At 40.7% G+C, this 27881-nt stretch overlaps 1 protein-coding gene across 2 annotated transcripts in view; it reads left to right on the top strand.

The window, feature by feature from the left end:
- Positions 1-14174: 14174 nt before the first annotated feature.
- The window catches only part of UBE2K (ubiquitin conjugating enzyme E2 K), a 40682-nt gene continuing 26975 nt past the window's right edge, over positions 14175-27881 (top strand). Inside the window, exon 1 of one of the 2 annotated variants that reach the window (XM_054163923.1) lies at positions 14175-14327. In XM_054163923.1, the coding sequence (XP_054019898.1) occupies positions 14265-14327 (63 nt within the window). In that variant the 5' untranslated portion in view covers positions 14175-14264. The remainder of the gene's footprint in view (positions 14328-27881) is intronic. The other variant, XM_054163931.1, reaches the window with a different exon arrangement.

Here is a 27881-nt window from a genome sequence, read left to right as displayed (position 1 = left end):
ATGCAATGGGGATTACACAGGATGGAAAATCTCCAGTATGTCCAAGCATGGCTTACCTCCTCCAAAAGAGAAAACAAGAACAGTGCAATGTGTCAGAGTGAGAAAGGAAGGTTGGACGGACATTGCACATTCTCACAAGTACCTCATGGCACCAGTGCCTCACAGTCTGGTATGGCCTGCATATGGGGGACAAGCTTGCCTATTTTCTTCACTCTTTGTTGTTGTCATGGGGCTTTCAAGCCTCCTTTCATGCTAGTTTTCTCTGAAAGTTGTTTTCTAGACTTGGGTGTTGAGCCTGTGTTACTGTGCCAAGTCTGGAGTGCATTGCCAGCTGGCAGCCTCGCACACCCCAGCCATGGTTGGTGTGCAGAGCCACCTCTTCCTGTAAGATGGCTAACTGATCATTTAGGGCTGGCCTTGGCTGTAACCATTCTGTTTCCTGAGAGGCAGCAGACAGGCTACCTTGCCACACAGCCCTCACTTGCTGCTATCTTAACCTCTCCTTTCAGCCCTTTCTCTTGTGTTAGCACACACTTAAACAGTGGCAATACTGCAAAGTGAATCAAGGCACTGATGCAAAGCCAGGCCATCACATAGAAAAGCTGAACTATGCAAAGCTTGTATCTTATTTTCCCCAGTCCAGGGAACTGAACTTCTGGTAAGGCACTACGGATGCTGAATTTTATCTTTAATTTGGAAATATGAAACTACATCCCTACAATGTTCCTGGGAGAACAGGTTTCTTGACAGACTGTCCAGAAGTTTAGAGTGCAACAGCAACCATGAACACCAGCAACATCAAGGTACACTTGAAGTATACTTCTCCTGTCCTGGCCAAACATAATGCTGCCTAAGACAATGGTGTCAGAGTGTGGTCAGAAGCAGAATGATCAACTCTTATCAGCATTCTTTCTCCCACCTCTCCCTCAGCCATCCTCCTAATCCTTCCTCACGAAACAAACCACCCTAGACGAAAGCATAGATGGCTTCACAACAATGTCAAGCAGCCTTGCCCATGTCTAACACAGAGAGCTAGTCGTTGTAGAAAACGGACCTAAGATCCTCAAATCTGCAAACCAGACACAGTTTATCACTAGTCCTGGCTCCAACAAGAGAGGAGAGCAATGGCTCTCCACAACAGTGGAGAGGAAGGTTCCTTCTGTCAAGCTATGGCAGGAACACTGGCCACTTCCACTTTCTTGCCTGTGGGTAAAGCCAAACAGCCTGCTTTTGCTAAAAGGGTGGCAAGCATGCTTGGGGCAACAGCTGGAATTGAGAAGACAGTCTCATAGTGACTGATTCTTGGAGGACTGGATTTGAACAATTCAAGAACTGGACAGGCAAGTCTAAGTGAGCTGGACAGGCAAGTCTAAGTGAGCTGGACAGGCAGTCTCAGATGCCTTGTCAGAAATTACATGAACTGGGATGCCTCTGACATCAACCCATCCAGGAACTCACATTGTGTCTGATAATCTCTTGAAATTGGCCCTTGATAAGGTGTGCAAACAGCATGATCTGACTGGCCAGCCAGCTCTTTGGGTTGCACGCTGAGCAGCTCCCTGTCCTTACTGTTGTTTCTTTGCCCTATATTGTTACTGCAGTTTTGCATGTCTGTAAATAGTTTTATGTGACTGGTCTCAGGAAACAGCTGGGAAGCTGATGGGCCTAATGAAGAGTGATCCTCATACATCAAACTTCAGAGTATGTGCTATTCTATAGCAATAGAGCTACAGAAAGCAGAAAACCAGGATCAACAGGAACACTGTGTAAGATTATTGCTTTCCAATCAGCAACTACATATATGTAAGCAGAACATGGCCAGGTATTTAACATGAAACATTCTGCCAGAGCATCCCTCAGAATTTGGCCCTCCTGGTTGCCACGGGCAAATGAACAAGCCATAGCAGGCACTGATGCTATCTCAGCTTCCTACGCCCAGGCTTCTGCCATCTGCTCCCCCTTACACCCACAAACATAGTGCATGATACAGCAGTAAAACAAGATCCTGATGTGGAGGTTGTTTTCAGACTCACTCTGTAAGTCTCCTTTTTGGCAATCAAACTATGATGAAAACACTGATGACTTTATGAACGAAGTAATGAGATGCATTCAAGACCAGATAGTAACAAGGACAGAATAGTAAATCCATTGGTTTTGGCAAACTGGAAAGAATTGAACTGCCTACTGCCAAGCTATAACTAGGAAAACAAGTCTTCTTGAAGGGCAGAAGATGGTAATGTACAGGTTGCTACCCTGTACAATGGAGGAGGGCTGGAGTGGAGCAAAACACAAGATGACATCCTGTATGTGTTGTCTGGAAGCAATGTGCATTGGGCATTTCAAAAAGCAACAGGCTGTTGTCACACTCCACAGTGCTAGCTTGCAACCGTTCAACTCTTACAGCCAATGGAAAAGCAGAAGTCATGTTGGTGATCTAACTTGCCAAAAAATAGATGAGCTTTTCCCCAGGAACAATCCTTTTCCCATTCTGAGTTCTCTTTCTGATGACATTCTTCTCATCTTTGCTGTATAACTCATACCACTTTGTATTATATTGCTCACTGCAATTTCATCAGACCTGAAAAATGACCTAGAAATGGAACAAATCCTCTTAATGTCTTAACATCCTTTTCTGTCTGCCCCCTATTTTCTTGCATGCAGTCCATAATGAGTAAGTAATACTATTCCCTGAGGGAATCTACATGAAAATCTACTGCAAATATTAATACTGAAGAGCCACTTGGAAGATATCTGCAGCACAGTCTGGAAACGGCATATAGGAAGTGGAAAGGAAAAGCTTATAAAGTATCTACCAAGGTAGGAGTGGCCTTTTGGCAGCATCACTGGGCTTTTGGAAAGAAGTATTAAACCTTGGAGAAAGAAGCCAAGTCCTTAGAAAAGTCGCTCACAAATGTTCCTAGAATTCAGCTGGGCTGGCATCTCACAAAGCGCTGGAGAACTGCAAAGCATTTTGGGGTACTAGGCAGCAAGCCTGTGAATTAGCTGGCACAAAGACTGTATTGTGTACTTAGGTGAATTTAACAGAAATCCAGTCATGTGATCAGCACTGAACCAAATTTATACTGCCAGATTTTTTGTCTATGTACAGATACAAACTTAATGAACATCCAACCAGAACCCAACCAGAAAAAAAAATACATCTTGGTGGACAGAAGAAACTCCACTGGAACTTTCAGGGGATCTATGGAGGGCTTTTGTGCTCCTGAAAGCATAAACACACAACACAGACTTTGAGATAAACTAACCATAATCGAGGGGAAATGATCACAAAGGACTGCTTCAATGCTGCCAGATCACAGCTGCCCCATGAGTTTTCCAAACTAGGAAATGAAGGAAGGAAATCTGAAGTTGAGGGGATGACAAAGATTAATTTACTCTTAATATTGACTAATAACTTAACTACGAAATGCAAGCAGGCAAACTGGGACACTTACAAGGCTTGCAAAGAAAAAAACAACACTTAAAAGTAGAAGATTAAGATCTGAACCACTGAATTGTTAATGATAACATTCGTCAGTAAAGATAAACCATCTGAACTAGGCTGAAATGGATCTGTAGAAGAGTAAGTTCTCAGTAGCCACACAAGTTAATGAAGCAAAGATCCACTAAATTTCATTGTGATTGACAATTTTGCTATCAGGAAAATATTTTGCAAATATTTTGAAGAATCCTCTCTATAAATGCAGTCTGAGTGAACCAAGACTGGCATAACTGTAACAAATTGTTTTCCCTTTGGGACAGAAACCATCATAGCAGCTGCACGATTGTGGTGGCTTTCCTGCAAAGAAAAGATGAGAAATAGTGTGAACTGCTTCTTAAGCAACTGCAGTTCACAGCTATAAGCTATCTGCAGCCATAAACTTACCAGCAGTTAACGTGATATTCATCTGAAAATTGCTGCCACTGGGGAAAAACACATCTCATGTCACCTTCTACGTTCAGAGCCATTTCAGTGTTCAGTCTGAAACTGCCTCTGAACATGAGTCAGAGTCTTCAACTGTTGACAATTCTCAGACTTGAAATAAAATGAATCCCTGTTTATTTTCCAAGTGCACATCTAGTAGAAGAAGCCATTTCTAATAGATGAATGACAGGCACAAAATACAAGCCAGTAGATTTTATGTAAGAGAAGGAAACAAAAAGAAGATGCCACAGGATTTTTTTTTTTTTTTAACACATTAGTACATCTAACTAAGAAGCAGCAAAGAGTTAAACTTTTCTGGTGAGGAACTGGGAATTATTCTGATAATTCAGTTTTGCAGCTGATATTGAGCACTCAGTATATGACTGAAATTTAAGAGTAACCATCCATTAAGAAGCCATGGCATTATTTATCAAAAAACTAAAAGAGAACAAAGAAAGAAGGCATTTCATGCATCACTGAGGAGTTGTATCAAACTGCATAATTCTGCCAGCTAGCCTTTGGAGACTTGCTGCTGGAGTGGGTCCAGAGAGGGGCAGCAAAGCTGGTGAAGGGTCTGGAGAACAGGTCTGATGAGGAGCAGCTGAGGGAACTGGGGTTGTTGAGTCTGGAGAAGAGGAGGCTGAGAGGAGACTTTCTCATTCTCTACAGCTACCTGAAAGGAGGCTGGAACCAGTTGTTTGTCTCTTCTCCCTAGTAGCAAGTGATATGAGGAGAAGGGGTGGCCTCAAGTTGCACCAGGGGAGGTTTAGATTGGATATCAGGAGAAACTTTTTGACCAAAAGGTTCCTGAAAGTCTGGAATAGACTTCCCAGGGAGCTGACTGAATCCCCACCCCTGGAGGTGTTTAAAAGCTGCATAGATGTGGTGCTGAGTGACATGGTTTAGCACCAGACTTGGTAGAATTAGATAATGGTTGGAGTCAATAATCTCAAAGGTCTTTTCCAACCAAAAAGATTCTATAACTCTATGGTCAGTATTCTGTTGCATAAAATGTGGCAGCATCTCTTTATGGACCACAGAGAAACAAATCAAATTGCTGGAAAAGAATCTGATCTGTTATTACTGTAAAGTGATGCTCTGGTTTCTGTAACACATTCAACTATGCTCTTCATCTTTGACCTTAGAACATGAAGATTGACAAGTGAACTAAAAATGAGTGCTTTCTCAGCTAGCCAGGATCAGTGTGAACATAATGTAAAGGTCTTAGCTAGTGCACACTAGCTGTTTGAGGATTTGGTATGATGAATCTGGATGTTTGCTGCAGTAAGTCAAACTTCTTAAACAGGAACTGTAAACTCTTCAAGTAGTTTGGTACAAGAAAAAAAAGATCGGATTTACAGAACTTGATAACAGTGTCAGGTCAGGAAAAAAAAGAATTCTGTAGCATTCAGCTCATTCTTCACAGTTTACATATTATGCAAAAGCACTGCTCAGATTAAGGGAAACCATTTCAGTGTTCCAGAGCATGAATTTATATTTCCAGTGTTTAATGGGTTCTTGAGGTTACTTTGCATTAAGCTACTAAGGTCGAAACTGGACATAGATGTAGTCTCTAAAACTGGGGGTTGAGGTTAGCTACTGAAAACAAGACAGAAAGATTTGGAGCCATTGATGTATTAAAGCAGAAGTCCAGCTCCTCTGTAGAGAAACTACTGAGGGAGCCAGACTCTCCTCAGGGGTACCCAGCAAGAGCCCTGGGCACAAACTAAAACATATTCCAGCTGAAAGTAAGAGAACTTTTCTTTACTCTGATGGTTGAATAATGGCAGAGGTTGTGATGTCTCTATGCTTAGAGAGATCCAAAATCCAAATAGGCACAATCCTGCTGGGTAGCCTGCTCTGGCTGACCCCACTTTAACAGGGCAGGTGGACTAGAAGCTCTCAACAGGTCTCTTCCAACCTCACCCATGCTGTGGTTCTGTGATGCTGTGCCACCCAAGGGAACCCAATATCAGTGGGAGCAAAATTATTTCAGATCTGTGATATTAAAATAAAGAGACAGTAAGACAGATAGAAATATTTGTGTAGGAAGACAATATTCAGTGTTAGTATCTTGTATGTCTGTGGTATGTTTGGAGAAGGAACCAACAGGGTAGTGTTACAACATTCCTAGGATTTGGAGTTAGGATCTGCAAAATCCTGACAGACAATCATACAGCACAATTTAGTATCTGCTAGCATGACTAACCTTTAATGGGGGAAAGATAGTCTAGAATAATGCCTTCTAAAAGGTGACAACTTCCAATTTACAGTGTGATCTTTCTGCACTCTGTCAGGAAGATGGGGAAGCTGTAACAGGGAATTTTATGAGATGGGTTATACTTCACTGAAAGTGCTAAAATTGCTACCCCTCATTTGAGAAAAGTGTACAAGAAACTCCTTACATCTAAACTAGATCTTCCACCTAAAACCAAGGCATGTGCTACAACTGAAAAGAAAGACATGGAACAGCAGGGATTTTCTAGATGCTGTTCTGTGCAACTGACAGAGATCCAAAGCCCAGATAAATTGTTTACTTCTGCTGTATTCAGGGAAACTATACATTACTCAATACATTAACAGAACACTGAACCTTGTTTGTTTAACCTGACTTTATCCCTAATGTTCTCCTCTAATAACTTGCTCACCACATGGCCAAACTAGAGACAATCAGGTTAGGAAACACAGCAAAATCAGCTTGTCCTAATTTGTATTCTTCAATTCTCCCTTTCTGGTTTCTATGACTTCAGTTGCAGTTCAATTAGCTTTTTACACGACTGTGGTCTAAACAGTGACTAATGATTTAGACTTAATGATTTATCTCTGAGTTGTTATTCTGCTGCAGTAAGAGCAATTGAAACTTTTTTTTTCCCCCCCTAATAGAAAATGGTTCCAGTCTCCAAAACGCAGATATTTTAGGATGGTATCAACAGCAATACACTTGGTAAACTACCCATCTGTCATGCTTGAACTGTTTCTGGATGATCACTGATAAACTTCACTATTTTGTAAATTTTTATTGCAGACATTTCCAAAAGACTTCTATCAGTTGTGGATTTGGTGCCTGTCATGATGGATTACACTGTGATTTAGCAAGATGGCCATCATTAGAAAGAAATTCAAATTCTAGCAAGAACTTTCAAAAACCCTCATTTTGAAATGAGGAATTGATCTAGCTTGGAATTGCTAAATCAAGCAATAATAGCTGAATTCAAGAACTCCAATTTCTTTTTTATTAAAATGAATGATCTTTCCCTACCTTTCAGGATCCCTCAGAAGTTTTGTGCTTTACAAAACAGAGACACTATTGAAGGGATTCATAACAACTGATGGTGCAAAGTATACTGGAGTATGTTCTCTCTGTGGTTTAGATTCTAGTAGATTTCTGATTTTACTGCATATATTCTTGTATCATTCTGTGGTTATTTAGACATCTTTAATCCATATTCTCTTACAGCTGGAAACCTTTTCTGAGTTGGGACCACATGTACAACACTACTGCCTACAGGAACTGTCTGTGCCCTGTATTAATGGGTCTGTGTCTTAGGTTCCATACATGAAAAGATGTCTGGTTTAATTTTTTTCTCCCAAGAAAACGTGACAGTGATGTAGGAGGACAGTTTACAACATATACTCTCTCAAGTGTTGAAGGAAAAGGCAGGATCCAGGTGGAAGCATCCTGGAGCCCCAAATTTGATTGGTATTTTGTCAGTTTGTACACAGTGATCTTTCCAGCAGTTAGTTTATCTAAAGATATTACCAATGCTGTGCAATTAGGTTATGACTGCATTTACTTTCCCCCTAACAGAAAGTGGGTTTATTTTTTCATTTATTCTGGATTCCATATTAATTCAGTTAATGCTTCATAATACTTTGCTGTTCCAGTTCTAATTCTAAACTCAACTCTCCTAATGCAAGACTCTAACTCCACCCCCAAGCAATCAATCCAAAATATTAATTCTGGTTTATCTGCTCTCTTACCTACTTGCTGCATTTAGGTACTTCCCTGGCTATCACTAAACTCAATGACAAATTTAAACTTCCAGCTTCAGGGTCCAATATCAGATTAGTCAAACATGATTTCCCATTAGTAAATCCATGCTAACTACTGCTGATAACCTTTTTTTCTTCCACGTGCTTACGGATGACCTCCAGAATGAGCTGCTTTATCATATTTCCAGGGAGGGTGGTGATGCTGACTGGTCTGTAGTTTCCTGGGTCTCCCTGCTTGCCCTTTTTGAAGACTGGAGTGACATTGGCTTTCCTACAGTCCTCAGGCACCTCTCCCTTTTTCCATGATCTTCCAAAAATTATGGAGAGTGATAGGGCAACATCACCCAGCTCTCTCAGCACCTGTGGGTGCATCCCATCTATACTTCAGTCTTGATGACATTTATGAAATGGAGGTTTTCTGAGTATTAGTCTGAACTTCATTTCAGTCCCTATAGTCATTAAATAGTAGGGATTGTTATTCAGTCACAAATCCAAAGGACATGAAGACAAGATGATGCCCAGCTGGCCAGGAGTAGCTGCCCAGTTGGTCTTTTAAGGCAGCTCTAAGACCCTTTTGTACCCATCTATGAAAGGAAGACTGCCATATTCAATTCAAATTACAGAGATTTAATAATGTACTATAAATTATTAGATGAGTAGCTGGTAACACAAAAAGCTTTTTTAAAAAAGGCACTGTAACATGGTAGCTATATGCTTTATATTACTGGCAAAATTTTCTCTTTCCTTACAACACTAATACTCCTGAAACTACTACTACTAATACCCAGCTTAGGCTGTGAAATGTATTTCTGTATTCCCATCTTACTTTCACTTCAAAGGGACCCTGAGAGGTTCGTGTACCACCAGGTAAAAAATCACTCCTCCACAAAGCAGTGGAAGCTTCAAAACATAATAATTTTGCTGACAGACTTAAAAGCATCAGGGCTGTTTATACCCAGGTTTTCCTGCCAAACCCATCAGCTTCAGATGTAACATTAATTTAGAAGATACTGCCAGGTCACCAAATTAATGAGAAGTCCAGGGTATCCCATCAGTTTCTACTAAAAGCCCTTAACAAGTGAAGAACAATAAGGCGTTATTACTAAACTACCAAAAATGTCTGCACATGATGTGATGCTTTGATGTGGTGCTGAGGGACATGGTCTGGCAGCCGACTTTCTTAGTTAGATAATGGTTGGACTTGATGATTTTAAAGGTCTCTTCCAGCCTAAATTATTCTATGATTTTATGCATTATTTAATGAAAACTCTGCTAAATCATGTTTAAGCCATGGATAGATTGATGTAAAATCAATAGCTGATGTAATTTCTCATCTAACTCCACTAAGTCAGGAAAATTGCATCATGTGAATTCAAACTGAATTACTTCAGATGGCTCCAGCGTTTAGTTCCTACACTTACTGCCTTTCTAAGCATATATATTTAAGCTGCTAAATGACATGAAAAATAAAATTAATGGTTGGACTCAATGATCATAAAGGTCTTTTTCAACCAAAGCAATTCTATGAAAGTGCAGAGATCCTGAGTGAATGCTTGCTCTCCCTACCAGGAACACCTAACAATTTCTGTTCTGCTGTTTTAGGGATTTCTGCCTGCAGAAATCCATTAAGTTCTTCCCTAACACTTCTAACTGGAAGACTGGAAAAGGCGGTAGCCGTGCCATGAGCTCTGTGGCCGGCAAAGAGTTCCCCAGCCGCGGGATCCGGCTCCGACGAGCAAGCCCGAGGAAGCCGGTCCGCCCTGTTCCACCCAGGAGAGGGCACTCTTACCCCTGCCCGCACAACCCGACCGGAACACGAATAGGAGGAGGAACAGGATAGTTGAGATGACAGCTTAAAACTTGGTCAACCCGCACAACCAGTTAGTTATTTTTATGATAAAGTTAATCTTCGGAATGAGTTGAGTCATCCAGACGCTGCCACAACAGGAACACAAATTAACAGACAATAAATGTGCAAGCTTAGCTGGGTTCATAGTCTCTGAAATGTACTAAATGAGATGCAGATAAAAAAGACAACTCCTGGCATGTAGGCCTCTATGTTGGAAGCTGGCATGACAGACACCGAGCTGTCGGTGTAAGTTTGGTGGAAAATGGGGGTTCAATTTAAAATTAACCTAGTTTTTATGGATATTATTTGTAGCTTGATTTTAATAAAGCATTGTTATGAATGGGCATATAAACAAGGAAATGCAAAGTGCACACCAGCTAATACTAACACAGCCTGTAAAGTTAATCCTTGCATGGATGTCTCATGAAATATAATAAGAATTAAAAACATGTTACAGGTTAAACTCCTGTTTCTAAAGTGTTTGAAATCAATACACAGACCTCTTAAGACAGCTTTCCTGTCCCATAAGAAATCCTCCATCAACAATGAGAGAAGATCATGCCTGACTGTTTTTTTTCCCCCTGAACTAAAGAGGCTGAGATAAGGTGGGGGAAGTCTTGTTATGCAAGGCACAAAGCAGCAAAAGGGGAACAGAATGGTGCAATCTGGAAAGTTATAATTTGAAAAATGGCATTTTCTTATCACAGGGAACAACCTCAAGAATTTCAAATTATCTCGAAGTAATTCTATTAGCAAAATATCCTGTTGATAGAAGCAGAATAAAATTAGTAAAATATGGAAATGAGGGAAATGTGACCAAGAATCTTAATTTGAAGAACTGGAATTTAATCATACTTAGTGCTGTTCCAAGCATCTTGGGGTCCCCAGACAGTATACTGGGGCTGGGAGGCATCCATAGTCTCTCACAGATGAACCATAGAGTGGTTTGGTTTGAAGGGACCTTAAAGATCATCTAGTTCCAGCAACTGCCACGGGCAGAGACATCTCCTACTAGACCAGGTTGCTCAAGGCCCCATCCAACCTAGCTTTGAATGCTTCCAGGTTTGGAGACTCCACAACTTCTCTAGACAGGCACATGCACTGTGACTATCCTGTACATACAGCAAGTGAGTCTGAGAGTCCAACATGTGTAATTTGTGCACTTTTCCATGAAAATGCGGAGAACTGTTTCCTACATATAGGTTGCAGGATAGCTAATATATCTCATATTCCATGGGCAATTGTACCCTGTTTAGGATGTTTGGTTGTCTTAGCATCAGCTAATGAATACTGGCAGCCTTTCCACAGTGAGAGACTGGGCTGAGGTCTTACAACAACTGATCTTAACTTTATGGGCACTGATCCTATAAACCTTCTTCCTGCAGTATATCTTACTGCAGGAGTAGTTTGAACTTCATTTAATACACTTCCAGAAGTACTTCAAAGCACCATCCCAAACTACTAAACTATCTATGGATACCCAGAATTGTGTCACCCACTGTAGTTACAATCAACACCAACTGACAAAATCATAAAACAACTTTTAGTTTGTGAAAGCTGCTGAGAGAACTGTTTGGTACAAGGCTAAATTGATGATGACATCAATAAAAGAACTATATCCTGAAATCAGATGTACTGAAAACTTTTGAATTCAAAAAGTGAGCTATGTTCAGTGGATTCAAGTTTTCTATTTTTGTGTATAGATTTTTCTAAGGGTGAAAGACTAATGAGAACTTTATTAAGAGGACTGACACAGGACTATATTGTCAACATACGGTACAATATATTATGAAATCAGACATGGAAGTCACTGAAATCATACAGAGAGCCTATGTTCTCATTTTTTTGTAACCATTTTCTTATATCACAAAAAAATCCCCAACCCTCTCCAAATAAACTCTAAACCAAACCAAAACCCACAACCCAAATCACATATTCAGCCACTGCTAGTCTGTGGTTCTGTTCTGACCCCAAAAGCTGCAGTGTCCTTTTTAAAACAGTAAACTACTGTAAAGCATGAAACACTATAGCAGTTATACAATGATAAACCCAGCATGCTGATTACACAAGTTACTGATTTTTATGCAGTATTTGAATCCTGGTAAAACTTGCCGTAACTCTGTTCTATCCCTTCCAAATCCTTTCTATATCTTTTTTTTACCAAAAGAAAGAGAAAAATAACACAGTATATGGTGAATATGAAACAGTTGAGAGATAAGTGGAAGATGCTGATTTAAGGACAAGGGAAAGAAGTGGGATTTACGAAGAAAAAGAGATATAGCAATTCATATTAATTTGATTTTTGCAGTAACAGACTCTGACATTTGTAATCCAAATGAGCACATGAAAATGAACCTAGATACAAACCAGGCAAAATCGTTGCCCTTTACTGTGGCTGTTGCTGGATATCTACTATCTATAATATACAAGCATACTCAAAGGAACACAAAGAATTCTGACACTTGATAAAGGTCATGTTTTCCACTCTGTTCAGAGCAATATCTGAATATTAGGAGCTCAGCTTTTTCCTGTGAACTATCTGAAAAGACCTCAGGCACTTAATCTGGAGATTTTATATACTACCTTTATAATTTTTGTCTGTATCACTCAATAGGAACTCAGCACACCATAAACCTAACTTTCATCTATGGGCTCTGAGAGGCAGAAAAAAGTTATTACCCTTATTTTACAAGTGAGAGCCTAAGGCACAGAGTAACTATGGCCTACCTCCTCAAAAGGAACTTAAGACACATTGGTGGGACTTAGATATCTAAATTATTCTGAAGATGAGGGCCCAAGTCACACTAGAAGTCATTAAAAAGAAATCAGGCCTAATGCAAAATGTTCCTTCTCAAAATTAACTGAAAACCTCAGCTGAGAAACTTGCACTGTCTATTGCATCCAAAACAGGATTTTGTCTGAAGATCTAATGCGATGAACAGATGCACATGGCACAGCATTCTTGCAGGGAAATGGCCTTTTATCCTGGCAAACCACAGAGGAAGAGTAAAAAGGCAGAAAAAAAGGACTATGTGCATCTGCATACAGTTGCTAGATTTTTTTATCAGTTGAGCCTAAACTTTCTGTACTGTGTTTGCAATAGTAAACATGCTGTGTATACTAATGGAGATAAATAAACAGCACTTGCAGATGACAACCACACCAGATGCAGACATTTGTTGAGATTAATGTCTATTAAGATGAGGCACTACACAACCTTTCTATAGAACTTAAGGTCTCAAAAGCCTCTAGTTTCTGAATAAACAACAGTTGTAAATGTAATCTCATGTTCCTTCCTGAAAATCTATTTATGCTTTTCCATGCCATATTGTATTTTGCACACCTCAGCAGAGATGGATACTAGTATCCTGTTATAGTTTTCTAGACAGAGCAACATCTGTGGTTTGCCTTTCGCTGCTGCAATAAAATGTAACAGTCCAGTAGACAGGTCTGACGTTCACCTTTTACTCTACTTTTAAAATCAGAAGCCATAAAACAAAGAGTTGCTTACGCTGCCTCCTCAGAGTTGCCTGCTTCTGGGCCTGCCGGGCCTGCAAGTTCTCCCCTGTCCTGAGTGCTGCAATGTCTTCAAGGGACGATCAAGGGTGGGAAGAGGGCAAGGAGCACAGGAGATCTGTGCAAGGAACTGGTTTTCTCCAGCGTGTGTAATGGGGGGAAAAAATAGATAAGAATTGCTGTATGGGCTGGTCGAGCAGATTCTCAAGGCAAATAAAAACCTCTCTGGTTATTTTTGTGCAGGGTCTTGACGAGTCAGCTGCTCCCTGAGCCAGCTGTTTACTCCGGTACACCTCCGACTCTTCCTCTACCTTGAACCACCTCTGGCCCAGCCCAGCTGCTGCTCAGCCCTCCCGAGGGCATTCTTTCTGTCACCCTTCCCCAGCCTGGTGCTTCAGGGCTACCCCCGGCAACAGGGCCGGGCGTGGGAGATCGGGAGGGCTGCGTTGTCCGGGGCAGGAACTGTGATAACACAAAACGCCTTCATTCTGCCCCCGCGCCCGCCAACAGCGGCGGTTGGGCTGTGCCTGCAGATCCTCTTCACGCTCGCGCCAGCCGCTTCTGGGAGCCCGTCCGGCCCACGACACGGCGAGCGACGGCCGGGAAGCAGAGGGAGGGAGGCAGACAGGTATCTCTCGGGGCGAAACTCCCTCGCCTCCTCAGGAGACAGCGGCATCCTTCCCTCGGGGGCAGCAGAGAGGAGGAGGCCAAGAGCGTACAGTATTGGTACCGCCACTGTGACCGGCTAGCGCTCAACTCCCACCATCGGAGGGCCCCGATACCCGCTCCGCGCACACGGCGGCCCCTGCTGAGTGGCAGTGGCGGCGGCGGCGGCAGAGCCGGCTGCCTTACCGCGCATGCTCGGCGTGGGCGCCATTTTGGTGGGACCGGCAGTTACACAGCGAGAGCGGCGGCAACGGCAACGGCGAAGCTCGCTGGGCCCGGCTCGGAGGCAGCGGCGAGTGGGTGCCCGCTGCGGAGATGGCAAACATCGCGGTGCAGAGGATCAAGCGGGAGTTCAAGGAGGTGTTGAAGAGCGAGGAGGTGAGAGCCTCTCCCTGCTCCCGCTGTGTGCCGCCGCCACCCTTCCCCGTGTGTGTGTTTGGGAATAGGGGCAGTGGGGGACGGTGCGGGCGCCCCGACGGCCTGCTCGGGGACCCCGCTTCCCCCTCGGCCCCACCTCCCCGCGCTGGGGGTGGGCCTGTTTCATGGCCTCAGGGAGGGGAATGGCGATTCACGGGGAGACGGGGCCCGGCAGTCGCCTGGAGGAGGAGGATGAGTGGGCCACGGAGCCCCTCCCCCAGTGGGCAGCGGAGCCGCCGGCGGCTCGAGGAGGGAGCTTGGTCGGCGGGCTGGGCCCGGCCCAGGAAGTGCGGCGGCGGCCGCGGCCTGAGAATAAGGCCGGGCAGGCCCTTCGTCGAGGGTCCTCAGCGCCGGTCCCCGCTGGCCGCTATCGCGGTGCCAGGCCACAGGCTGCGGGGCGGGGCTGGGGCCTGTCCGGCACTGGGGGAGCCCGCGGCCCCTGGCTCGCGCTCTGCCGCGTCCTCCCGCACGCACGTGAATGCCGCCGCCCGCGCGCTGCCGGGCCCAGGCGCCTCTCGGGGGTGGTGGTGGGGGATGAGGCGGCTCGTTGAGGCCGAGGCGGCGGGTACGTGCTTTTACATGTTCCCTTTTAACTCGCCCCTCTGGTCAGCAGTGCCTCAGGGTTTAATGTATTTCTTTTTTTCAGAGGGTTGAGGAAAAAAAAAAATCCCTTGTTTATTCAGGTTACTTTAATACAGAACTTCATTTATCCCACTGCAGGCTTACTCACCTTCAGGTACATGCTTTTAAACCCTCACTCATTGCAGTCATGTTACCTCGCTTCCTGAACAGTATGTTCTGAGGTATGTGGTGGTCAGTCAGAGCAGCTGACTACTTTCAGGGAGACGCTGGAGAAGCTCTGATGAGTCCGGGGGAGTACACAACAGACTTTGCAGGGTTGCATCAGTACAGCTTTTGCTGTGTCGGTATGTGAGTTGGTGGACATCAGCCAGATAGTTTTTAATGGTTGTGTCGTCACTGTCGTCCTACTTGGGATGTTGTTGCAGGTTAGATGCTTGTGAAATATTAATGTGAGTATGTAACTCTTAAAGGAGATGATGTTTTGGAAATCTAGCCTTATTCGCAGAGGGAAAATCGGGAGGGTAAGATTTTTTTGAGAGATAATGAATGACTTAAGGAAAATGTGTTTAGGGTAGCGGTAGTTGATGTGCTTTTAGCTCGTGTGCTGACAGCATTGTTGCTATGCAGCTTGAACTAGCCCCTAGAAAAATGTAAGGGCCTTGTTTTACAGCTGCCTTCAGCGCCCAGGCTGATCTCACCAAGGTATTGCACAGCGACTACAGAATTTCCTGTAAACCAGGAGAAATTTCTAGGTGGTTACCTTTACACCAAAGCTAGAAAATCTAAACCTTTTACCCCATGTAACCAGCTGATATTGTGGGAACAAAGAAGTCTTTATTTGCAAGTGCTTTCTATAGGCTTCAAGACCCTTTTTCCTTTATGTGGGAAAAAAACACACCTTAACTTATATAAGGCTGTTTATTTTGGGACGATAGGGCCATACTAAATTTTTTTACCATAATGGTTGGATCTAGTAAGCATATTTTTCACTATTCCTGTTTGTTTAGTCTGTGCATTGAAGAGCTCAGTACAGAATGTTGGAAATAAATAATGTGATGAAATAGCTTTTATGCTGCCCAAGGCTCCCCAGCAATAAGACCACAATTCTTATGAAACTGAAATGACGGAATGTTGAAATTACAATAGAGTCTGTTTTTTTTTTTTTTCCTGCCAGTAGCAAGCTACATATATTAATGTTACACTGATACAGCAGTATGTATAGAGTCACAATTACAGAATATACTAACTCCCTAGTCTGGAATGCAAAATTTCAGCATTACTCAGTGATTGCCCAAGTTGCAAGCAAAGTTTTTTTGTGGATGCTTGTGCATTCAAAGGCAGTCAAACTATGGTGTCAGCACCACTCAACATGAAAACATACAGAGTGAGATGGTGAATGGAGGTATAGCTAAATGCTACAGATCACAGAGGAAAAGAAATGTTTTATTTGTCCTGTATGATTTGTGCAAACCAAAACTTTTTAATGAACGGTGTTGCTAAATTCATTATTTAGAAGTTTTAAGTTCATCTTGGAAGGTGAAGTGGCTTTTATTATCTGCACCTAAATTATTCTTCCTTTCATGCTTTGAACTACACCTGACTTATGAAGAGCAGTCCCCCTGTTTCCTTGCAGATGCAGTATGAACACAAATGCCTGGGAGAGGGGGGAAGCACACTTAGAAAAAAATATACAGGATATTTGGTCTCCTTTCTTTTAGTACTCACCTTAGGGCTGAAATAAAATGGTAGAACCAGAAATGTTTTTGAAAGGGAGCTGACGAATGCCATTTAATTCCTTCTGTATTTGAGGCATATATTGGAAGCACTAGATTTCACTTGTAAATATCAGTGAAGCAAGAGTTCTGAAAAGCCTGTTTATTCTTGCTATAGATAAAGATCTGTGGATCTTCGCTGCGCATATGACTAAATATATTTCTCGTACTACTGACTGCTGTTTTCTTGACTTAAATGGCATTTCTGGGAAATGACTAAAATGTGGATTTTAGAGTATTTTACTCTCTGGTTTACAGATAAAAGATGAAGGATTTTTCTTTTTTTTTAGAGTTGAGTCTGAGCCTTGTGTATTCTGCAAAAGCATTTAAAGTCTTTTCACACTTGAGCAACAGAAGCATTTTTGCTCTGCTTGCTTTATTATTTCTAGCTTTATGATAAGCTTTACCCAGTAACTTAAGGAATGGTATATTGTTTAGTTAAGAGACATCTTTGTAACTTTTAAAATATTTTTGATATTTGAATTAAATAGATTTTAAAAAAAATCCCTTTGTCAGAAGTGTTCTTCAAAGTATGATATAAATTCTGAGGTAGGTGAGGTTTAGCATCCTCAGTGAAGATGTAACTGTTAAATTAGTCTAGGTAGTAACTTGGCTGGTTAAATATGTTAAGGACACTGTACTATGCTTGCATTAAAATCCTGAATTGAGTAAGCAGGACATTAAATCAGATCCTGCTCCAAAGCCTAGTTTAGGGAAGGTATTAGTTGCTCAAATGTATTGTTTCTCTTGTTCTGTCATTTCATTTATCTGTTACCATGTAGGTTTTATGGGCTGGAATTATAAAGCCACAAAATATGTTTTGAACAAAAGTATGAGGCTTCAGCATGATGGAGAGGCCAATAAATGGGTGGAGAGAGAATAGTGGTAAGTGGGAGAAGGATTTGATAAAGGTTAGCTGGTACTGTTTCTGAATAGAATTGCCGTGGGTAGCCAAATCCTTGCCTGCCTTTTTTTTTGTAAGCAGCTATCTTACGAGAGGAAGAATCTGAATGGCATTTAACAATGGATAGAAACATGATGAAAGAAGAAACTATTTTATGCCAGTGCTGAAAGATTCAGTGTTTAATTGTTTACCCAGTTTCTCATCATGTGGAAATGTAAGGTGTCTTCTGGTCATCTGTAAGTCAGAGGCTATTGGACACCTTACAGTGAAACTACTGCTTGGGTGCTGATGGTAACACATAGGGAAACAGCTTCCTCCCAGCAAGAAAAGAGTTGGGTATCTCTAGCGCAAAATGTTCCTCTCATATGAATATCAAGAGGCAGGGGTTTATCTGCATGGGAGGCAAACCCAGATAGAGCTGAGAATAAATTAAACTCAGCTGCAGTTGTGAAGTATGAATATCTGCATGAGCAGATAGCAGAAGTAGCAGTTAAGATTTGTAGCTTGCTTGAATCCAAAATAGTGTTCAAGCAGAGACAGTAGGGCAACGGCAAAACTTTTAAGTACTTCATTTCCAAGAAGGAAGTGAATGTTCTGGAGTCCACAGTGGTCTTGTGATTTACAGGAGAAAGGGAGAAGTGAAAAGTTAACAGTTGTCTACCATACCAAGTACCTTCTTAGGCACTTAGAGTTCTAGTGAGTAGCTCTGGTGTTGGCTTTTACCATTGCCTGTAGTGGTTTTGTGATTTGTGCCAGTTTATAGTAAGGTGCTTAGTGACATCTCTGAAGTTTCCTTGCTGTTTGGAAAAGCTATAAGCAGGCTCAGGAAACCTTCATGACTTTGGTTTGTTTGCATTTGGGTGGTCTTGGGTGCTAGAAGCTGAATTCACCAAGATGGAAACTTAGAAGTTGTAATTGTGCTTCAGTGTTACTAGAAGGGCCTGTTGGAAAATGTGAATGCTTTTTTTTCCTCCCATTTATTATGTAGAACCAGTGCAGATGCAGAGGAATGAGGAGTTTTTGCAAATTCACACACAGATTCACAGATTGCATGAGGTTGAAAGGGACTCTCAAAGGTCATCTTGTCCAACCCCCCAGAAGTGAGCAGAGACACCTCCAACTAAATCAGGCTGCACAGGGCTACATCAAGTCTGATCTTGAATGTCTTGGGATGAGGCATCAACCACTCAACTCAACTATTATGGTTCCTTAGTCAGCACCAGATTTTTTTAAGCGGTGTCCATTTTCTGCTAATACATACATTTGACTTTTGATTGAAACAAATAGTCTCAGTGAAGTCAGTTGAGGTTTAGTGAGTCCAGTGGGACTGTTCCTGTGGATAAAGCTAGAGCACAACTAGTTAATTTAAAGGTATTAAGTTAAAAAAGGTATAAAGATGAGAACTCTTAATCTGATAGATTAGTACCCATCTCTGTTCAGCCTCTTGGAAGGCTTGCACATGATAAAGCAGTGAGGATGGGGGTGGCATTAGTGCATTGGAGTGAAGGGCTGCTATGCAAAGGGTTCTTAGTATACTGGCTGGAGAAATGAATGGTCAGGAACCTTCTGCAGTTAAAGTAGGTATGGAGTCCTGCGTCTGGGAGGAAATAGGCCATGCATCAGTACACACAGACTGGAAACTGACTGGAAGCAAAGCAGGCTGGCAGAAAAAGACCTGTGTGACCTAATGGAGAGCAAGCTGAACATGATTCACCAGTGCTCTTATGGCAAAGACGACCAACCACATACTGGGTTGCATTAGCAAGAACCATTAGGCATTGGGTTCAAAGTGATTCTTCACCTCTATTCTGTGTTTATGAGACTGTATCTGGTGTGCTGGTCCAGATGTGGGCTTTCCAGTGTAGGATACTGATAAGTGCAGCAAGCCCAGCAGAGCACTTTTCAAGGTGGTTGAGGCATTGGAGCACATGGTGTGTGAGAATATGAGAGAACTGGTCAGAGGAGATCTTCATGTCATCCACAAATACTTGATGAGAGGCTCTGGAGAAGAGTCAGCCTTGTCTCAGAAATGCGCAGAAACAGGATGAGAGGCAACAGTCAGGGGAATTCTGACTAGATGCTGGGAAGAAAATTACCATTATAATAATTAAACATTTAAACAGAATGACCAGTGAGATTGCAGACACTCTGTTCTTGGAGATGTTCAAACTCAGTTTCTTGAGTGACCTGCTCTCATTGGACCTGCTTTGAGCAGGAGCTAGGGCTGGAGGCCACTGAAAAGTCTTTGTCTACATGATTCTGTATTTCTAGTATGTTTGTTTTTAATTACTGTGGGGTTTTTATGTGTGTGAAAATAAAAACAGAGACTTCAGCTGTGCTGCTGCACCTGGTAAAAATGTTCCCCTGTAAACAAATAGAAGATTTTTAAAGTAGACTTTGCTTTTTCAGTTTAGAAGTTTCCACTGTTGTAGGACCACAATGAAACCTCTTCAGATCGGAAGCTGAGTTTCTCCTGGTAGATGCAAAGCTGTCAGGTTTTTTAGGCTGAAGAAGTTCCAGGTTGGAACCCTGAAGGTAGAACAGATATGTGGAAGATACACTTCTTCAACCTGTATTTTTCTGAAATGTGAAAATATCTTAACTTTAAAATAGTATGTGAGGTCCTTTGTCCATTGCAAAAAATAATTTGGTCAACTGTGTATTTCAGCCCGTACCTATGATTTTAGGCAAGAGAAGGTTTAGACCTGGTTCTTGCAATAAGATTAGAAGGATACTGCAACGCAATTACTGGGCATCTTTGGTTTTCTTAATTCTGTCTATGGTGTGTTTGGCTGGATCTTCCAGCTTGTTCTGGAAAAAAAATGCAGTATGGATCTGTAGATCTTTGCCTTCGTACAACTTTGTCCTTAAGTCACTATCTTGGTAACTAAGGAATAGTTGGCTCAACCCAAAATGTATTTGCTAGGAAGTTTTCAAAGGGCTGCTGCTTATTCTTGCTTCCAAGTTGATCTCTCTGAATTACTAGTTTCCTTGTAGTTTTTACATGAACCACATAGCTGTTTTTCAAGTTCTATGAATAGAATACCATTCCAGTTTTAAGGTCAGCATTACATAGATACTCATAAGCACTGGCATTATAACTGTTAATTAAATACATGATTCAAAATACTTAACTGAGAGTATTAGCGATCGTTTGGCCAGACTTATGACTTCACCACATGCAGGTAATGGGAATATTTATGAAGGGGAGGCGAGATCCATTGCTCAGTCCTGTGCTCAGTTAGTGGCTTTTTTTCATGTTAACACATACCCAGTAGAGTCCAGATTTCTCATATCAATTGACAGAATCATAAAGATTTTGGGAGTAAGTGGAAAATGAGGGGAAAAAATGCTTGATCTCAATTGGAGTCATGCTCAGTTGCTTGTCTTTGGTTATCTCTTAAATACCTGAGGAAAGAGAGCAGTTATTGGTTCCAGGACTGGGTTAGATAGGGAATAGGGGTTACGCCACAGTTACCAGATGATACCCTCCAACTGCAATTCTTTGTGGACCTAAGAGATGGTAGGAATTAGCTAATCCCTTAAATTTCCCACTCTCCCATTCATTCTTCTGTGCTTGTTTCCAGGAGTTTGGCTTTAATAGGAAAGAAGTGTACAAGTCCTAAGGTTAGTTCATTTTACTCAGTATGACATTTAAATAAAGTAACATTTTGTTGTAAACTTGTGTAACTATAAACTGCAAGAAAGTGGTGGTTAACAGTCCAGTCCTGAGTTGTATGATGGTCTTCCAGTTACATTAAACTTGTTAAACTAGTGCAAGTACTTAGTGTAGTTCTTAAATTATTCACCTGTTAAAATGGTTTCCAGTCTATGTCATAATCCCAGTAAGGACTGTTGTCATTACTGTATTTCATTACTTTTACGCTAATAATTGCTGCAGGTATTAAATTGAGAAAATGATTTTGGTGAGGTTTTGTCATTAGTATGCAGACTATCTTTTTGTCTCTGAAAAACTATGTGAAACTTTGCTGCAATTTTGATAAGGAAAATTAGCAATTTAGTTCTTTCATGGCAGGGAGTGAGAGTTTTGAGATAGAGTATTGTATGAGGCACTCTGGGGATATAGTCCACTTTTGCACTCCTGATTTATCTATCATTTTCCCTTCAGATTATATCAGTATTAATATTTGTAATATTTATATTGGGAGCATGTGAATATGCTTGCCACCAGTATTTCAAAAAATGATATCTGCATAATAAATAAAGTACCTCTGTGGGCAGCAAAAATACCTTGAGAGCCAGATCTGTGCCTGTTACTCTAACCTGTTGTAACAGAATTGTACTAAGGCTGTGGAGTGCTCCTCTCTACTCTTCCAAGTGTGCTCACAGGAGAGCAGTGGTGTGAGTATCCTTGGCTGCAGAAGCTTCGTTCAGCACTTATGCTTCAGGCAACACCATAAAACCCAGCCACTCATGGGGTATAACTCCAAATTACTTGGCTGTGCTTACATCTAAGAGAGCTGAGCTCATACTCTGTTGGAAAGCTAGTAGGGGCTATCCTACTTTTGTTATCACACGACAGGTAGGAAACTATTTTTTTTCATTATTTCATTGTTTCTGCTCATTATTAGCCAATAAGATCAATAATTCACTGGGAAAGGAAACACTAATGAATGTATATGTCTAGCTACTTCAGAAAAATTAAGATTTAAGGTGGCATTCCTTCAGATCCTGAAGCATAATGTTTTATGAAGGGAAAAAAAAAAAATCCAAAATACCAAGCCCACAAATGCATTAGTCCCTATTTTACTTGAATAAGTTGTTTAGTTTAAGCCACTTTTTTAGCTGAAAGTTAACTGAGAAAGTATTTTAAAGTTTTTGCTGTATTAAGATATGTTTAAATGTAGGAGGCTATTGTGAAATAAAAGTGGCACATGCAAATGGAGATTGTGATGGCTGTTTTGTATTTACTACTTTTTTTGAAGGTTTTAGAGCCTTCAGGGTGTTCAGGTGAGCCCTTCTTCTTTGGAACAAGGGTGTCCATATGGGAAGCTAGTACAGAAAAACTGTTCTGAGCTATTTTCTGGAAGTATTGAAGCTCTGGAACTGTGAGTGATTTAGCATAATTGATTCAAAATAAGGTGAATCCTTTGATTCCTTTATATGTAGAATTACTAGCAACCTAAGTAAGGCAGATTTGCAGAATGATTGTGAAATCTGTATCAAATGGTTTTGGTTGGTTGTAGAATGACTACAAATTTTGGTTCAAACTGATTATTAAACTGTACATTTTCTGCATTTTTTAGTTGCTTTGCATCAGAGACAGAACCGTGCATAAAAAGATAAGGAAAATACATCTTGTGTTCCTGCAGAATTGCTTGCTCATGCAGGATTTCCTGAACTAGGCTGTCCAGAATGGGAGTCCCTTGCACTGTGCCTGTGCTGATGCTGAATTTCTCAGTGGCACTCAGGTTCAGGCAGCTTCTGCACATAATTACTGCCTCTAGGTGTTGTAAATGTCTTGCATAGTTAGGCACAGCCTGTAGCTGTGTAGGGGCTCTTCTGCCAGCATGGGTGAGTATGTCACGGGAGTATGCTGTTAACTTCCATGGCTTTCATGGCATAGCTTTACCAGTTAGCCACACTATCCTTCAGTGAGAGAAGCAGTGATTGCATAACTGCACTCAGGGCTTATGCCAACATAGCTGTGTCAGTTACACCTCAGTGTGTTGGTGACTGACGCAAGGATTTTGTCAGAAATAGTTTAGACAGACATGAGAGCTGAAGTCTCAAAATTCTTTTAAGTTGTCCTAAGGCAGTGCCAAGGAGCAGTGTCACATTCCTCCTGCAGCCTGGTCTGTTTCCACTTAGTGCTCCCCTCTTACTTCCAGTGCTTGTGGTGAATCAAATCAGGGAGTTTGATTAAAATGAGAGAGCTTTCTTACTGAGGTAATTTTAATTCAGATTTTTTTGCTGTGCAGTTGTATGAACACTTGCATGCAATCCTGCCCCCTCATTCACATCAGTTTTCCCAGGAGAAAGTGGGAAAACACTGGTTTAAATTGTTGCATAAGTAGAATCTCCTACAGTGTTTGGTAGAGATGTTTTAACAACTGAATATTAGCAAGAACTGGTATTTATATACCTTAAATAGTTTTACCAAAACTTAAGGATGCTCCAGGTTTATGTTGCAAAATAAAGACTTCAGTATTTTGAGATGTTATGTATTGTGACAGGGAAAAAGAAAATCCCCTTCAGTATTGTTCTTGTATATAAACACATGTAATAATATGGAAATTTAAGGCTGAAACAGGTTAAATCTCACAGTAAGATATTTTATTGAGAAATCTTAGTCAAGGTGCATTTAGTGAATGAAACTCTGATAAATACAAAAATTCTAGTCTGAGTCTATTACCAGTACTACAGAATTCACACAGGATTCGTATTTGTAACTTCTTAAATATATTAAAATGTGAGTTATGTGTTAGTAACATAGCACATTGATCAGTAAATAAATAAATTAGTATGTAATGGTAGTCTCACATTTTTACTAAAATGGGCATAATTCTATAAATTACATGTCTTAATTCTGTGAATTATATGTGAATGCAATGAGATGAAATAGAATGCGAGAAGCAAAAAGAACTTCAAGACTTTAAGTAGGGTCAAAAAATGTGGGAATGTTCTAAGAATGCATATCTTTGTGTTGACCTTTTCTTATCTAGGAAAACTGCTTCAGACAGGCTTCTTTCCTCTCTTACTCTGCCCCAGACATTGGATTGTTTCACAGATGAGCAGTGCTCTGTGCTTGAAGGTCAGCAGGAGCTCTTTCTGAGAATGCAAATGTAATCTGCTGATCTCAACTGATAGTGCAGTGCATATACTTCATAGCTGTGACTGTGGTAATTATGTGACATTTCTGCTTCTCTTCTTTGTAATAACAAGCTTGGGCTCTGGAGGTGCACTTGATTCTAGTGAATCTGAAGGAATACTTGCAAAGTATTGACCTTCTTGACTTGGTATCGCTTTGTGACTGAAGGAGAAAACCCCAAACCAACAATTTTCCAGAACTTAATGTTTTTTGAAGTTGAATTCGCTATTTTGCTGCAGGAGAGTGTCCTGCACTTTGCATTCTAGTAGAGTGAGAGATGCTGCCTTTTTTGGTTGTTTTTTTTTTTCTTTTTTCCACATTTCTTGTAAAAGAGTGAGCTGTGCAGGTATAGTGTACTGTCTGGAGCTACTCTGGGATGGCAGAAGGTTAAAAAGAGTATTGGTTTGAGGAGAAGTAGTAAGGTGAGGGGAATGAGAGGAGAGGCTAGTAGTTGAGTTCTTAGCAGCCTAAGACATGAGCTTTTGTTAGGATCTCCCTTTTGTGATGTACCAGTGGAGGTGTAAGTTGAGACACATAATGGTATTGTAGCAAAAGAGTAGCAGAAAACAAAGCAGTTCTAGGAAAAACTAAACAAAACCCCAAAACAACACAAACCCAACAGACTTTGAACATTCATCTGCAGATTTGCAAGAGGTTGGGACATAGGCTAAGAATTAACTTTGTTTTTGAAGTTATTAATTCAAATAATTGTTTAATGGAGTAAACTGCTACTGAAAGGCTGGAATTTTCTGCTCAGCTCCTGGGTTGACACAGATTATTCCTGGCCTTTTGCAAAAATAGCAATATATGGATTTAATTGTGATGATCTATTTCTGTAACTCCTGAGATACATTCATGCCAGTTTTTGGTGTTGAGTAGGACTGTTGAGGTATATTAAACAGAGAGAGAGGGTAAGAAGAGTTTTATGAGACATTAGTAGCTTTATAATAGGATAGATTAATGTTACTAGCATGGCTTCAGACTAGGGTGAAGTAGAATCATAGAATCCTGGAATAGTTTGGGTTGGAATGGACCTTAAAGATGATTTCATTTCAACCCCTCTGCAGTGGACAGGGACACTTCCTAGTTAGGCCAGCTTGCTCAAGGCTCCATCCAACACTTCCATGCTTGGGGTCTCCATGACTTCTCTGAGCAACCTGTGCCAGTGCCTCACTAAAGTATTTTTTACTTAATTTGGCTTACTCAGTACTGATCCCTAGAGTTTCAGCATAAAATATTTGGATGTTTGGAAGTATGTACTTGACATTTATAAATCGTAGCTGTATTAGAGAAGTAACTCAATTTTGTTAGATTTTTAGATAGGCAAAGAACAAAGTTTATTGCAAATTTACCTCATGATGAAATAAAACAATAGATTAAAAATTCTGCCTGAAAGATAATATTTACATTGGTGTGATGGGGAAATAATTAGTGATGGAAAACCTTTTTTTTTTTTTTTTTTTTAAATGCACACCCTCCCTCACAAGCTAGTGTACTGTGGCCTTGGTGGAGAAAGTTCTGTTTGTTCTTTAATATTTCAGTCACTTCTTAAAACTTGCCTTGAAGCACTGAATGGTTACAGAGTTTTAATAGGTAGCTGTTTTTATTGCAACAAGCCATGTTTATAAATGTCATTTATCATTTATATGTGTGTCTTCTCAGGTTAGGGGTTCTCTGGTTGATTTTTTTTGTTTGTTTTTTTAAATATCTGCATATGTTTCTACAGTTTTCTATGAGTTATTTTCTATAAAAAACAGATTAACAGAAAACACTAGTACTTTATCTGGCATAAAGTATGTCCACATTAAGATGGAGGGGAAAAATCACATTACAGGACCTATAAAATCACAGACTGCAGGTAGTGAATTGCTGTATGGAATAGCAGCAATTTGTGGTTTGGGGGATTTTTTTTTTTAATACACAGTTCTTCAGAAGTAACCATTGGGTTTTAAAATTAAAATTCCAATTCTAATTCTGTTTAAAGGAGATTTTTAAAAGAAAAAAAATTATATTTGTGTGTGGTGTTTTTTTATTTTCATAAATCCTTATTTACCATCTCAGCATTTATACCCAAAGATACTTGATATGAATTTTTCACATGGTGCCTGAGTATGTAAGGTGAAGCAGATACACTCAGAGCATACAAGTAATAATTCATTTTGACACTACTTTATTCTTTTTAATAGCTTCTATTCAGAACCTTAATTTCCTAAGATTGCTAACAAATATAATTTTGCCTTTTTTATTCTGATCACAACAGTTTAAAATGTATGCTGATGGAGAATTTGGCCTATTAAGTATCTTTAGATTAATTTTGTTATGTAGGAATCAAAGGTCTGATGCTTAGGTAGTGTCATGGAGAAGGTAAGCAGAGCTGTTTGGTTCTAGAATAATCTCACTCTATTTCTTTTTGCATGACATCATCATCCAGTTTTTAATGTATTTTGTAGCCATGGCTGGTATGAAAGTGTGAGGGGTTTTTTGGGTTTGTTATTAGTTGTTGTTTTTTCCTTCCACTCAGGAGGGTTCAACGCAGATGGCAAAAACTGTCAGCCTTATAATTAAAAAACATATTTAAACTCATCTTATTCCTTCATTTTTGTTTTGTATCTATCCACTCATTGCCAACTCTGCTAACAGGCACTTTTATGCTAAGTACTTGAAGTTATTTTTTGTCTTCTAATATCTTACATGTCAAAATAACCATAGAATTTGGAGGCTCTTAGAAAGCATAACAAATTCTGATGCACTTACAGTTCTTGCTTCTAAAAAAAAAAGTAATTTCCTCTACTTTCAATCTTCAGGCAGTAGCAGGCTTACCTCAATATCAAACTTGGATTTTTTTAAAATTTATTTTTAAAGTAGTAAACTGTATATTGGAGAGGAATTATAACAGTGCAATTTTTGTCTTCTCTTAATGTGCTCCTGTGGTGTTGATGTGTTGTGGTTTGTCTTGGCTTTCTTCACAGAAGATGAGAAAGCAAAAAGAAAAACTTAAAATTTTTAAGAGTGAAGATGCTGGACTAGTGAAGGGGATAATAGGCCATGAACAACACCCATTTTTTAAAGGCAGATTGGAGAAGAGAGAAGGAGATGGCATGGGAAGCTCAGGAAAAAGGTTGGATTAGTTGCAGAAAGAAGGCAGACCCCTCTGTTGAGGGACTCCTGGTTAGGGATTAGAGATTGTGGTGAACACTAAGAATACAAGAGCTTGTTGTCTGCTGAGAGTAACATTGCAAGGTCCAGAGCTGCTCTCTGAAAGGATTTCAGTAGAAGTGGAGAAGATGTATGTGATAAAGTCTTTGTAGTGGCAGAATTTACTCTTCAAAGTTTCTGCTGGAGTGGATTGTGTGTTCTGTAAAAGGAAGATCCAAAACAAGACAATGTAATTCTGGATTATTTCTCTTAAAGATGAGGCAGCAAAG

This window comes from Dryobates pubescens, chromosome 1, assembly GCF_014839835.1.
Source record: "Dryobates pubescens isolate bDryPub1 chromosome 1, bDryPub1.pri, whole genome shotgun sequence".
In the NCBI taxonomy this organism is placed as follows: domain Eukaryota; kingdom Metazoa; phylum Chordata; class Aves; order Piciformes; family Picidae; genus Dryobates; species Dryobates pubescens.
The sequence above is the reverse complement of the archived record's forward strand: the minus strand, read 5'-3'. Positions and strand labels throughout refer to the sequence as shown.